Raw genomic sequence first — 14,163 nt, forward strand, 5'->3', positions numbered from 1 at the left:
GTGACACTGGCTGCTGCAGGTTCATTAAACATGAACCTCTTGTTTGTTTGTTTTGAAATGAGCTGCAATAATTCATAAAAGGTGATGTGAATAACATGCCTAAAATCTAGAGGGGTTTTTTTTCAGCTACACAGAGATTTCTATCAGAAGTTCACACAACCACTGCTTGCACATCACTTCAGTACAACAGATGTTTGCTATTGTAAACTGACCATCAACAGTTTTGTCTATCTGCTCTCAGATTCACCAACTTCTGCTCTTGTTTCTGTAGAGCTGAGGGCTGGTCCTGCAGCTCCCCATAAACTGCTGGCTCTGGCCCTGGTGTCTCTGCTCCCATGCTGGGCTCTGAGGCAGCACCCCAAGGGCTACATACACAACCACTGGGACATCAGGCACAGCAGCCTGAGGCAGAGGTTGAAAAACAAAGCACTGTTTCATTGCTGGGATGTGGGAGCTTTTCTGTCATGATAGTTCTGTGGGGATGAGTTCATCCTGAATGCTAAAAGAAATCTAAAGGGATCCTTCCATTTTCTCTGCTCACCATTCTACAACAGTTTTCTTGCTAGCTTTTGCTTTCACTTTGATCTTAAGTCAAGTAAGTTCATTCTCTGCTCTCCTTTTATATTCATAAACTAAATTAACTACATGATGAAAAGATTACATATTGCATTTCATGTCAGTTGTTGCTCAGCACACACCACAAACTCTTCCCACCATGATTGACATGGATTCAAATCTAAACCTCTGTTCTGTACAATGCTACAAACCACTGGTGGTTTGTCTTAGGTGGGAGGATATCACATCCCAAAACATCCACATTTCCCACAGAGCAGAGCTCCCCTCGTCCTGCCAGTACTTGATTAGCAGAGGGATGGAAGCTGCACCACTCCCAGCCTTCCCCAGTCAGGACCAGTGGCCAGAAAGGATGCTGTGGTGGTCAGTTCCCATCACCTAGAAAGTACCAGCTCCCCAGAGGAAGCCAGAGGCACCTGGAGGCACCAGGACTCTCTCAACAATCTAGAGAAAGCAGGGCTGGCATGGCGCAGCCTCACTGAAGGCACCAGAAACCCCAAAGAGGCAGCACAGGCACCTCTGTTTCTGGCTAAATTCCTGATAGCACCATCCACATCCTACCCTGTCCTTCTGTCAGGCTGGAAAGTGTCCCTGATCTTTCCTGGGAGATGCAGCACCACAGTCAGGCTGGAAAACACCTGGAAATTCAGGCAGATGACTCCTTGGAATGCTGGGCTCATGGACTGCAGGGCAGGATCACCCATGCCCAGTCACACCAGTGTTCCAGGGATAAACCTGTTATGGTAAAATCAAAGGATTTGATACAATCATATCATATTTTACCCACAATCTGGGGCCACTTGTCTAAGGGTGAGAATGAGCCACCTCCTCCATGCAAAAGGTGCTATGCAGTCCAGTTTCCTCTCTCACAGCTGAGGTGGCTCAGATGTCACAAAAAAATCCAGATGGATAAAAATGGGTAAAGCCATCACCCTGCATCCCTGCCCTGCACTTCCCAGTTCAGGCAAGGCACCAGAGCAGGGCTTGGTGAGCTGCTGGTGCACATGAATGTACTTAAACACTAACACACATTCCAGCAGGGACAGGCTTTGTGCCACCGTCCTACAGCCTCTCCTGGGGTGACCTACAGATGAATGTCCTCATGATCTCTGTGCCCTTGACCCCCCAAGTCAGCTCTAGTCAGCAATATCTTGTTATCACCTTTCCTTTGTTTGGCCATGTGTAAATTTGAAAATAAGCCTGTACTTCCTGTAAAAACCAGAAAGAGACAATTATTAAATAACAAAACTTAAACAGTTCCAAAACAAGGTAGAAAACAGATCTTTTTATTTGGAACAAAATGAATCATGGGGGGAAAGGAAAAAGAAATAAAACACCAGAAAAGAACAATAGCTGGGCATGAGCACATACAGTTAAAGGAAGAACACAGGCTGCATCACTTCTCTCCTGACCTCATAGTAACAGAAACTTTTGCCCCGTTGCTCAATGGCATTTTCAGTGGTAAAGGACAAAAAATCAGCTGTGGTCCAATCTGTCTTACAAAGACCTCTCACATCTCTATGGGAAAAATCCTTCCAGGACCAGGATCATAATAGTGGTGGTGTTCACAGCTGCTGGGCACCCCCAGCCCTCCCAGGGCTGACAGCAGGAAGGCAGCACTGGGATAAGCTGGAGCTGGGATGCCCCAGCCCAGCAGGGCAAGGCTGGCTCAGCTCTCACCCTCAGCACTGAAACACTGCCTGTTTTCTCCAGCGCAGCTCAGAGCAGTATTTCAGCCTTTGAGGGATGTGCTGGAGTCGACTGTCCCCTCCTGCCCCTGCCAGAAAGTGCAGAATGAAGCAACGCTGACTACATCCCCCCATTTTGGTGACACTGGCCCGGTGACATTCACCTGGCGTCGCTGCTTCTGCACTGCCACCCCCAGGCACTCTGTGTCACTTTTCTGTCATTAAACTCACAGCCTCTGAGGAATGTTTATACTGAAAAGAGTTAGAACAGCACCGTAAGGAAAAGAATTATCACCTCCCTCTTACCGTGGAAAATCGGATTCCTACGGCAGCCTTTAAAAGCGGAGACAGGCTGAATCACCACCAACACAGCACACAAGATCTTCTAAAGACAGTCACAGGACAAGGAAACAACGAGAATAATCACCTATGGCTGGGTGTCACTGATGCAGAGCCTTGGCAAGTACACGGAGATGAAGGATTCCCAGGTAAGCGTGCAGCCATCCCACCAGCTCCCTCACCTGGGAGAGAAGCTTTCGGTTTTGTCTGGATTCTGCTGGGGTGCTCACAGCCCTCCTTGGATGGCATTCACCAGGCTTATCTTAAACCCATTTCCAAGGGATTCACAGTGTCAGCACAGTATAAAACAGGGGACAAAATGATGAAGGAGGAGAGGAATGCAGTACACATCTCCCCATCCCTTTTGGTCCCAGTCTGTACCATCTCTGCTTTTATTACCATACTCTCTAGCCCAGCAGGCTAATGTAACACTAACAACGAATTTAACACCTCATTCTGACTACTAAAATTGTCTTACACCGTGGCAGCACATCCTGCAGCACTCCCTGCAGCCTGACAGCCCTGCAGTCCCCTGGCAGCTTTGCTGGGACTCAGCTACCTGCTGCCTGCATCCTTCTTCCCTGCAGGTCTACCCCAGCTGCTCCACAGGCACACCTCCCCTGAGCAGAACAGGACATGCATAGCAGCAAGACTTACCTAAGAGATTCTACAAATTGCTCCTGTCTGTGCAAATAACACAGCCCCAAACAAGCCTACATGCACAGGCAGATGTCCAGCTTCATCAGCTTGCAGTAGCTAAACTATCACACTAAAGGCACTAATGCTTGCATTGATCAACAACCTCAGCGTTAAAATCAAGGTTTCTGCCAAAATTGCAGCCCCAGGCCCCCTCCTGCTGCAGGCAAGTGAGTGACAGCGCTGGCTTAGCTCAGGGACAGCCCAAGCAGCAGAAGCCAACCAGGGTTTGGTGAAAGGTAACCTGTCCCCTCTGTCACTTGGGGCACCTAGGGGGGAGCAAAGCCAGCATCACCCCAGGTCCGCACACAGCATCTGCAGGTCAAATTTCAAGCCCCCACCACTGCTCCTGCTGCAGGCAGCAAGAGGTGAGGCCAAATCACAGGGTCTGGAGCTCAGAGGAGCGGCTCAGATAAGCACACAGGACAGCAGATACCGAGCTGAAACCTCCTTTGAGTTTCCTTGGCAGGGCCTGGGAAAAAAATGCCCTGAAGTCTCCCGAGAAGAAGCTTTCTCAGGAAATTTCTGGCAAGACCTTGGTTTCTGCCTGGGACTGGCAGGGCACCCCAACCTGGCTGTAGTGCCTGGCCCTGGCTGGCAAAGACATGGCAAGGCATGGGGTGGGCAGGGAGCAGGAGGAGCCGCCTGTCTCATTCCAGGCTGGTCCCTGGGGCTCCCAGGTTTAGCTGCAGCTCTGTTCGCAGGCAAAGCACCAAGGAGCTGCCTGCTTTTGTTTGTTAGTGAACCTGTCGGGCCACAGCAGTGCGGCCTTGAAGCCACGTGTGTGCTTTTCTCTGTATTTCCTTTTTTCCTTTTTGAGTGAGGTCAGAAGGTCTGACACCTCACGGCTTTCCCCTGCTGAAATGTTCCAGACACAGTGAGACTATGGGATGTAAAGGAGTGTCACAGGCCTCGGGGTGGAGCGGCAAGCACTGTCAGATCAGTCATCAGTTGGATCTGGGAAGCAGTCTGAGGCATCTCCCTGGCTTTCCATATCAACTATGACCTCAGGATCTGGCATTTCCTCAGCTTCTATCTGCCCTGGAACGTTTTCTTCCGCCAGTGGCTGGGGCTCAACGCCTTGAGCAACCTGGGCAGCGTCTGGAAAAGGGAGAAATGGTTTGTAAGTGCCCACACTATGGCTCACCCTCATGGAAATTCATCCCTTGGTCGCTAATGCTGCAGGCTGCCTAATCCACTCAGTCCCCTCACCCCAGGCATCTGCAAGCCAAATTTCAATTTTCTCTGTAACTGTTCATACACTGAGCTATCCATCATGCCTTAGGGCACTTTGGTACTGAAGCTATCTGGATTCTTAGGACCAAAGTACTTTACTACTGCTAGTACCAAACCTTTAGTACCAAAATACTAAAACCAAATCTGTTCACTTACATCTGAATAATTAAAGCTGGCTAACAGCACACATTCAGTTCTCACCTACTTTCCACATGCATCTCTGCTTTTTACTTAATTGTAAAACATTTAAATATGGGCTACTTTTTAGCCAAACTTATAATGTTTGAATTTTTTATTAAAACCTCTACACTTGAAGTATATTAATATTAAACAATGACCTGAAAGACTTTTTATTTTTATTCTCTTTCTTGTTCAATGTTCATGAGTAGCATTTAATATTCTGAAAGCAGAGCAAAGAGCATCAAAGGTTAGACATAAAGCACAGCAGAGCTATAGAAGGCTGTGCAAAGTGCAGTGAAGGACACCAGAAATGCAGTGCTGAGACCAGGATGTGACCTATGTAATGTTGCTCCAGTTCATGATGTCTCTGCTAAACCTACTTCAGCTGATGATGGTGCATTACTAGGCCAGGCATTGCCAGTTTTTGTGTTTGGGAAGCAAAACTGAGGGAAACATAATGCAAAAAGTGGAGTATTAATATCAAGCACTTACAGAACAGGACATTTCTGGAGGGTTTTTATCACTGTACTCTCTTGACCGTATTGTGCTAAAGCTGTGGGGGTTTATTCTTGATTTCTTTGAAGAATTTAAAATGTGACCATATTCCCACTCTAGCCTCAATTTAAGAAAATACACAAGCCTCTGGCTTTGATGGGATTTAGCTGTGTTTACAGCTCAGCATATTGGTTCCTGCTGTCCTGAAGATGACTGCTTACAAAAACAACACTGATTTTTATAATCATTTATAAAAGGGGGAGAGGGATGAGAAAATAGCAGGAAAACTGCCGAGTTCTGGAGGGCTGCTGTTTTTGAGGTAGGTGTTTTAGCACAGGAGATGCTGGAACAGCCAGCCTGCAGCCTGCTGGCAGCACCCTCTGTGGGATGCTTGTGGGACGGCTGCCTCTACCTCTCATGGCATAAGCAAGGTATTGAAAAATGCTCTGCTGCAACTCCTGGAGAAGGTGCAGCACCTCCCCTGTTCTGGCATGTCCCAGGTCCCTCTCTACTGTCACCTCCACATCCACAAACACTGTGCTCCTCCAAAACAAGGTATCTGTCCGACTTCAGACAGGTCACTGGACTCACCAGGCTTCGGAGGACGGTCAGTTTGGGCAGCCTGAGCCTCGACACGGTCTCCATTGGGGGGGCTCTTCGTGCCTTCACCGGACACTACTGACATTGTCAATCCATCATCCTTCTCCTCCTCTGTGAAACCAAAACCAGAGATTTGAAGGAAGAGGCGTCCCACAGCCCCAGCCTCAGCAGGTTTGCTGTGAGGCCAGAGCCCCAGCACGCGTTTGCGTCCCCGGCCCCGCTCCCGGAGCAGGCAGATGCCAAGAACGGAGAGTCACTGCCAACCTGCCAGAGAGCAGCCTGGCCATGCTGGCAGGATCACAGCTTGAGGTGGCACGGGCAGATTGCACTCAGGGACTGGTGCTGACAGAGGACTGCCATCAGAAACCGTGGGGTCATTTCGGGATCACACCTCAATCAGGTTCAGTTTTATTGCTCAGAGGAAAGGTTTTGCTGTGGGTTTTTCTTCAGGCCAGGAGCACAGGGTGAGGGCACAAGTGTGAGGTGGATAAAGGAAAATAAAGGTTTCATCCAAGACCCTGCTAGCCATAGAAGCTGCCTATCAGCAAGCAGACTTGTGCTCCAGCAGGTCAAGGGAGGACAGGCTGGAGGACACAGAGACACCCAGCTGAGCCCAGGTTACTCCAAGGCCATGTCAGCCTCAGCCTGCACACACATAGTCCTCTCCAAAATTAATCATGGGGGGGGTCACAGCATTCCCCACTCACCTGAAGGCACGGGGATGAACTTGTGTCTCCTCTTCATGCAGCAACATATGGCTGCAGGCAAAGCCACCACCAGGATAAGCACACCCGCTGCACACCCTGCCAGGATGTAAATGAACCCCGGGTACCGCAGGAGGTCTGCAAGAAGGACACAGCATTGTTAGGTACCATGGTGGACAAACTCCTTTCCCCCAATGGCAGCAACTCTGCAGCCAGATTAGAGCTTGTTGACATCATCTGTTGCTTTAGTTTGGATCAGGGCAGCTGACGCTGTGAGCCGTGGCACTTTGTGATCTATGTCACATCACTTAATTATGGCATGGAATTTTTCATTAAGAGAAGGGGCCTGTGAGCCTAAGCTGCGTACATTTGCTTCTGCCTGCTCTGATCACTGACATCTAAGGTAATCTGTAAGTTTTAATCAAATTTAACAGAGAAGGTGGTGGTTTGAAGGACACTACATTTCAACAAGTTGCATGAAAAGGGGCAGGTGAGGAGGGAGACCTAAGGAAACACCTCCCACTGAAGGAAAAGCTGTCCCCAGAGCTGGTATCAGAGAATCCGCTTAGGACAGTCATGTAATGACTGCACCAACCCCAGAGCAAGTCTCATCAGAGCCTGCACTGCCTCAAAGACTGTGACCACTCGAGCTAGAGCTACAGGAAAAAAAATCCTTCCCTGTCTCCGCTGCTGCTGAGGGAAGGATTCCGCTCGGCTCCCCAGCGTGGCCGGGAGCGTGCGGAACACGCAGCAGGAGTGGGGGCTGCAGATGGCTGAGCAGAAGGGCAGCACAAGTCAGTGGTAATTATTACCCAGCTCAGCAGCCCCTGCTCAGGGTTGCTGTGACGGGGCAGAGCCACAGGTTGGCTGCTGCTGAGCAGGCAGCTGGTAGAGGGCATCGCAGACTTGCACAAGAGAGACCCATCCGGGCTGGCTCCTTCACTGAGGTCATCTGCTCCAGCTTGGGGCAGCCTCTTGGAAAACTTCCTTGCCATGTGCAAAAACACCCGTACTCCATGTAGTTAAAGCTCCACTTCAAGGATAACATAAGTTCCTTAAAACTCCTCAGGTAAGCCTGTGCCATCCCTTTCTGAATAATTTAACTCCTTTTCAGCAGCATACATGCCTGCACAGCACAGCACTGCAGCAACCAACAGGCTCATTTGGAGCTTATTTTCAAGCCCTCAAAAGCACTAATTGCTCCGTATCTCCAGAGACTAGGAAGAATTTTAAATGTTCCAGGTTATACTATACACCATCATACTCCACCTACTCACCAGGACAGTAAAAACAACTGCTTGTGGTATTTTCAGAGTGCTTATTCCAGTCTTTTTAGGAACAATTCGGAAAAAAAAACCCATATTCAAAATGAAGAACTTTCAGCAACTCAGAAATAATTTCCCTAATTGTTTTAGTTGATGAAAACTTAGAGAATATTGTCAAAATTATGAATACAAGTTGGAAATTTTTTCCTGAATCTTTTTCCCAAAAATTTGCCACTTGTTAATAAGGTCTTTTTGAAATAAAATATTGTATTATAAATAAGCAATGAACAAGTAATTAATCAATAAAATCTTTTACATATGTTGACTTCTTGACTTCTGAATCCTGTGTGTTCAGAGTCCTGTGTTGCCTGGGAAGTTTACAGAATTTCTGCCAAATTGGTTTTCGGTAATGTTTATTCAAAATTAATTTCATCAGCCCAAGTGAATGTTTTTACATAGATCATCTACCTACAGTGGAAACACTCAGTTCAGCCCTTTGCCTGGAGCAAATAATGTTCAGAGCCCTGTGTTGCCTGGGAAGTTTACAGAATTTCTGCCAAATTGGTTTTCGGTAATGTTTATTCAAAATTAATTTCATCAGCCCAAGTGGATGTTTTTACATAGATCATCTACCTACAGTGGAAACACTCAGTTCAGCCCTTTGCCTGGAGCAAATAATAATCCACAAAAATAATTAACCTTCAATTAAGGGAAATGAACCCATTTCTCTCTTCAATTCATTTCACTGGCATCCAGAATTGCTTTAATTCACGTTTTACAAATTTGGTTGCATTTGGTGACTAAGAAGTGGAATCACTGCCACTTTCTTTCTTACAGACCCTTCCAAATAAGTGTTTATATGTGTGTCCATCCCCAAAGAGATATCACTAAATTCCCTCATGAGCTTTCCAAGAGGAAATGGGGAACAGATATCACACCCAGGGGCCTGGGCAGCCGCCCAGGATCAACCATGGAATCTGTCAGCACTTGTGTGATTTATTACAGGGCTTGCCTGAACAGCTCATGGATGTTCACATCCTCCTTCCCCAGGGCCTCGGCCAACTTGGGTCTGACTACACTGAGCAGCCTCCAACCAATTTGTCTGGGCAGAATTCAGACCACTGCTGCACAGCCACAAATGCCAAATCTGCACAGATTGGCTGGTGGTGCCAGGCATGGACAGCCCACAGCATTTCTGCTGAATGCCACCACACTGGACACAGAGACTAGGTCAGGAGGGCTGTTTTCACACCAACTGCATGCCAGCCAGAAGAAAAGACAGTATCTGCCATGGAGCTGGAGTTTCCCAGACAATTTCTAAAATGCTACAGAACAGTTTTTCTAGTGGCAAAAGTGATTAAATTAATTACAGCAAAATTTGTCAAAAAACCTTATGGTTAAGTTATGCCTGTAGCTTTGATAACCATCTTTGCTGCCAGAGAGTAAAAGAGCCTTCACTACTGGAGGTGCAAATTAAATGATACCCAGGGATCCAGATTTTCTGTCTCATTGAACTCTGGCCTTATTCAATCAGAATGGTCAGCATTTATGAATAGTTTCCTAATAGATAAAGTCCCAAACTTCTCACAGACTTACATGTCTGAGCAAGGATATGGAGAAGGAAAAACCCTACATTCCGTAAGTAAATTACTTGTGTCTTTACCCACTTCTAATGGATGGGGCTGATGGAGAGACATTCATATAGATCAGAAAATCTTTTGTGCTTCTGGCCCAGATAAGGGGAAAGGAGATGAGGCAAAACACCTCAACTGAGTCCAGCAGCATCAGGGCTGAATTAGTGGAATGCTTTTTATGGGGATGAACAGAAACTGGAAGGCATCTGGGTCACAGATGCACGTCAGAGTAGAAAGCAACCTGTGTTCCTAAAGCACAGAGGAGCAGTGCACAGGAGGGTGCAAATCTCCATCACCAAAAAGTAGGAAAAGAGACAGATGGAGATCCATCCTTGCTGCAGAGCTGGGTAAAAGGACTCCTCGACAAACTTATCGCATCTGTCACTGTAGGCTGTGCCAGTCCAAGGCACAAGAGGGAGAAGGAAATCAAGGGGTCACTTTCTAAAGGCAGGACTTGGTAACTCTGGAAGAGAGATGCCAGAGGACAGAAGAGTTTAATGTTTTGAGGGCACCAACAACCCCTCAGTTTGCTGCTGCAAGAGACCAAAAGGAAGATTTTTCTGGAGATGCCGTTACTCACCGTAGCTGCAAGAGAGCGTGATGGGCCTGGTCCTCGTGACACTGTTCCCCTTCAAAACTTCACACACAAACTCTCCAGGCTCAGTTTTGCCCAGGTGAACCTTCTTCCCAGCATCCTTGATGCAAGCCCCCTCGGCTTTCAGGTGGGTGCCATTCAGCAGCCACCGAAAGACCAGGATCTCGCTGCTGGCCACGTTGCAGGACAGCTCTGCAGTCCCATCAGGGAAGCACTGGATACCAATGGTCGGCTCTGGTCACACACAGCATGGGGCAACAGAAACAGGGAGAAAAGAGGTGAGGAGAGGACTCAGCAGTGAAAACAGAAGCTTCCCTTACCAGCAATCCCAGTAATACCACATTTACTGTATCAGGGGAGCACAGAAAGAAGTAACCAGACGCTGGAGTGGCTGCACTCTGCCCTGAAATGCTTAACAGTGCCCACCCCAACCCTGCTTGTGACTCTTGATCCCTGCTTTGAGGATGCCACCAAAATCTGGCATCTTTTCACTTTCCTAACTGACACTGGAAAAAATAATTAAAAATAAAAGCCCCTGGTCTGAGAGGATGGTGGAAATGTCCAAAGCATGTGCCAGCCAGAGCTCTCCTCTGTAATCAACAGATAATCATAGCTTTGGAGGACACTCAGTCCTCCCCTCCACCAGAGGTTTGTACTTTTGCTGTTACTCTGCCCCTTCTTCCATTTTAGAGAGGAACTGGTGCAAATCATGGCCAACATGGGTACAAACACAAGATGCCAGCAGTTAGATATGATACCCAGAGTGAGACATTTTAAAATTAATCAATGAATCATTACTCTTGCTACATTTTCCTTAATTTTTCACTTTCAGTCTACTACAAGGAGCAAACCTACTTCCTACATTTGCTACTTAGCAAATACAAACTTGATAGAGAACTGGTATGGTTTTCTGACAGCAGGAGTAACACTGACAACAACCATCCATGGAAATAAGCTCAGAAATCACTTTCTTGCACTAGGACATCATCTTCAGTTAAAATTCCCTGCCTCCAGGAATGTGTTGGCTGTGCAAGTTTTCCCCTGCCTTAGGGGTGGCAACAGAACAGAAGGAGGAGGCAAATGTTCCCAAAGTAAATCCACTGAAATGGAAGTTAAACCCAGGACACTCCTGCAGTCTTTGACTACTTCCAGTCTAAGCCCCTGTTCTTCATACCAAGGAGTCACATCTTTGACCTCCTGTGCACAGCAGTTCCGCCTGTTTGCACCCAAAAGGTGTAAGGGTTCATTTATCTTCACTGAGACCGGTTTGCTCAGACATTTTCATTACAGTTTCACACGCTTCAATTTATCTTAGAAGCCTGAGCAAGTGAAAGCCCTGCAAAAGGAACGGTGGTGACGAGGACCGGAGCAATGCTCTCTGTCTGCCTGGAGCACTATTCAGCAGGAGGACAAACCCTCCTAAGCCTTCTCCATATTAACCCAAGCAATGAGCTGGATCCTGTACAGAAGTGACTTTGTTTCTACCTTTGCTGCCTGCAGATGGATGAGTGGGCACACAAAAGGGAGCAGGAATTCTGAGGCCACAGGGGAGAGGAGACTGACATGGTTCCCAGAGGCACCTATAGCTCCTGCAAGCTCAAGCAGTTTCTTTGGAAAAAATTCAAGGCATCAGGCTTCCAACCAGGTTCACAAGTTGAAATGCTTTGTGTTGCTAAGAAGGCCACTTACCAAATACTTCCAGTGTAAAATTTCTGGTGGTGTTCTGAAAAACAAATCCATATTTTCCTTCATCATCTTTCTCCACGCTCCTCAGCACTAGGGAGCCGTTCTCTAAGTTCAGCCATCTACTGGCAGAAGTGCCACACTTGGACAGCAAAGTATCATTTAGGACAGTTGTAGAGCATTTCTTATCCTCCTTGCTCATGCTGGAGAAGTTCTGCAGGCTTTGGATTTCCAAAGAAAAGACTGCTGAATCGCCGCTGAGCGCACCAGTCCAGATGGCAGAGCCTGAAAGGAGAGCAAGCTTGCCATGTCCATCCATCCCCTCCTGGCTGCCTCCCAGGAAGGACAATGCCCAGGTGAGACATAAGAGGGACAGACCCAACCCTAGGGTCAAGTTGGATCACCAGTGATTGAAAATCAGAGGAGTGGGATGTCTTCTATAAGGTCCAACTTCCCCCACCTCAACAGCACAGGAACGGTGTGCACACCGTGCACACAGGGAAACAAAAGGCTGAACAGCTGGTCTTTTCTCTCCCTAAATTTTAAATGAGCATCTACCAGCCCCCAGCAGAGATGAGAGACTGTGGGAAGAAAGGGCATCAATGCCATGGACCTTGCACAGAGGGTAGCAGAAACAACAGCTGCAGGTGCACAGACAGCTGCCTTCACCCAAAGAGTAAGGTCACAGTTTTAACTTGAACAGGTCTCACAGTACACTTGGGCATTATTAAGTTGTGGTGTGTAAATCAGAGATGGGTAAATGGCAGGGCTACAGCAGCCTGGGGACTAACCCAAGGTCACAGCGAGTGTTGGGAGCTGGACCACGACGGTCTCCAGCCAGAACTCTGCGTACAAGGACCTTACATTCCCTGCTGAAAAGCTTCTACAGACACAGGACACTCAGAAAGTACAATATTTTGTTTAGTAGAAAAAGAATCTGTCTTATTTTGGTCTGACTTCTCCTTTCATGCATTAACATCCACATTATTTGAGGTTGCCCCAAACCTGGTAGCGTCCTTAAAAGATCTTGGAGCAAAATTAGGGTGTCTGCTTATCTAGGCAAGTCTGTGCCAACCCCATAAAGAAAAATTCTCCTTACCTTGAGTAACAGTTATTATCACCAGCAAGCAGAGCAGAGTAAAAGGAGAGATGAAATCCATTTCAAAGAGCTCCTTGCATCATATGCTGAGGAGATGATCTGGCTACAGAGCTCGGTGAATATAGTGCTGGGGAAATGATGTCAGAAGCAAGAGTGAAAAAAAAAAAAAAAAAAAAAAAGAAAAGAAGCTCCATAGTGGACAGATTGAATGATGTTTCAAAATAGACCTGCAAGGGTTTTGGGTGACTGAACTCGGGCTGAGCCAATGCAAGCCACAATGTGCTCTGCAAAGTCCCGCAGCTCAAAGGTAACTGCGAGTGTGAGAGTAGGGCTGAGAGGTGAGGGGAGACAAAAATATCTCCTGGTCAGCTCACTCCATTTAGGGAGAATCTAATGCCAAGAGCAGGCAAAGGAAAAACACCTATTTCTTTCATCCTTTTCCAGTTTATCAAAGTACAGCATCCCCACCCAGGGAGGAGAAATTAGTCCAGTCAGATAAAGCACTGCACATGAAAACCAGCTGGTTTTCTGAAATACTAAAAATGATCATTCCTCGACTTCTCACCATCAGGAAGGAGGTGTGGGACAAGGCTCTCCCTCTGTTCCCAAAGGCTGTGTTACCAATGTGAACTTTGCCAGGCTCTTTTAGTGACTGAGTGGTACCTGCCATGCAGGAAAGTCTCCACACAGCCAGGCAAAGAGTAAAGCTTATGGGAAGTTAAGCTGCACTGCAAAACTAAACTGAATGTACCCCAAAAGCCACCTCAGCTTTGTTTGGAGTGCAGATCTCAGAGATGAGACTGAAAAGCCAATCCTGAAGAAACACTGTGAACCAGTTACCTGGAGAGCCAGATAGGGCCAGAGACTGCACTTTTTGGGATGGCTTAAAGTGCACTTGGTGTTTCCCTGAGTGCCAGGGTGGGTTAAACAAACAACACAGGGGGAACTGCCTCACTCACTGGAGGAAGTAGACTGCATTAGAGCCAATATCTGGATGCTTTCAGATGCTTAGCAGATGTGCTGGGGAATAACTACAACAGTTGGGTTCAGGATGCAGCTGGGAAGCCTAGACTTTTGTGCCATTTCTCTGGACAGACATAGACACAGCCCCTTAAGGAAGCTCCACGCAGTGGATTCACGTGTACACACACATTTCTGAGAAGTGGGTAAAACCCTTGTGTTGTGCTCTGCACCGTTTTTCAGACAATCTGGCTATGCTTGAAAAATTCCACATTTCAGCCGTTGGTTTGGCCACTGTGACTTCTTATCAATGACAATTGCATCTCACCTCCTGCTCCCAGTGTCCCAAACTTACAAATTTGGTTCAAGGCTATCACAGCAATATGCTGTCTTTATCATATGTGCATAGGACAGGC

General features: G+C 47.3%; 1 protein-coding gene across 1 annotated transcript; it reads right to left on the reverse strand.

Annotated features, from left to right (window-relative positions):
• Window positions 1-1,850: 1,850 nt before the first annotated feature.
• Window positions 1,851-12,860, reverse strand: LOC131584244 (uncharacterized). Its single transcript, XM_058849155.1, has 6 exons — window positions 12,788-12,860; window positions 11,695-11,973; window positions 9,991-10,239; window positions 6,515-6,649; window positions 5,799-5,918; window positions 1,851-4,397 (listed from the first exon to the last, which is right to left on the reverse strand). Exons 1-6 carry the CDS (start codon window positions 12,846-12,848, stop codon window positions 4,237-4,239), a joined length of 1,005 nt encoding a protein of 334 aa, XP_058705138.1. The 5' UTR covers window positions 12,849-12,860; the 3' UTR covers window positions 1,851-4,236.
• Between the last annotated feature and the right edge of the window lie 1,303 nt (window positions 12,861-14,163).

The sequence above is a fragment of the Poecile atricapillus genome, chromosome 1 (assembly GCF_030490865.1).
Source record: "Poecile atricapillus isolate bPoeAtr1 chromosome 1, bPoeAtr1.hap1, whole genome shotgun sequence".
In the NCBI taxonomy this organism is placed as follows: domain Eukaryota; kingdom Metazoa; phylum Chordata; class Aves; order Passeriformes; family Paridae; genus Poecile; species Poecile atricapillus.

Coding starts and splice junctions, on each gene's coding strand:
- LOC131584244 (XM_058849155.1), bottom strand. CDS start 12,848: ATGGATTTCATCTCTCCTTTTACTCTGCTCTGCTTGCTGGTGATAATA. Junction 6,650..9,990: donor CACGCTCTCTTGCAGCTACG/GTGAGTAACGGC, acceptor TCCTTCTTGCAG/ACCTCCTGCGGTACCCGGGG. Junction 5,919..6,514: donor GTTCATCCCCGTGCCTTCAG/GTGAGTGGGGAA, acceptor TTGGTTTCACAG/AGGAGGAGAAGGATGATGGA.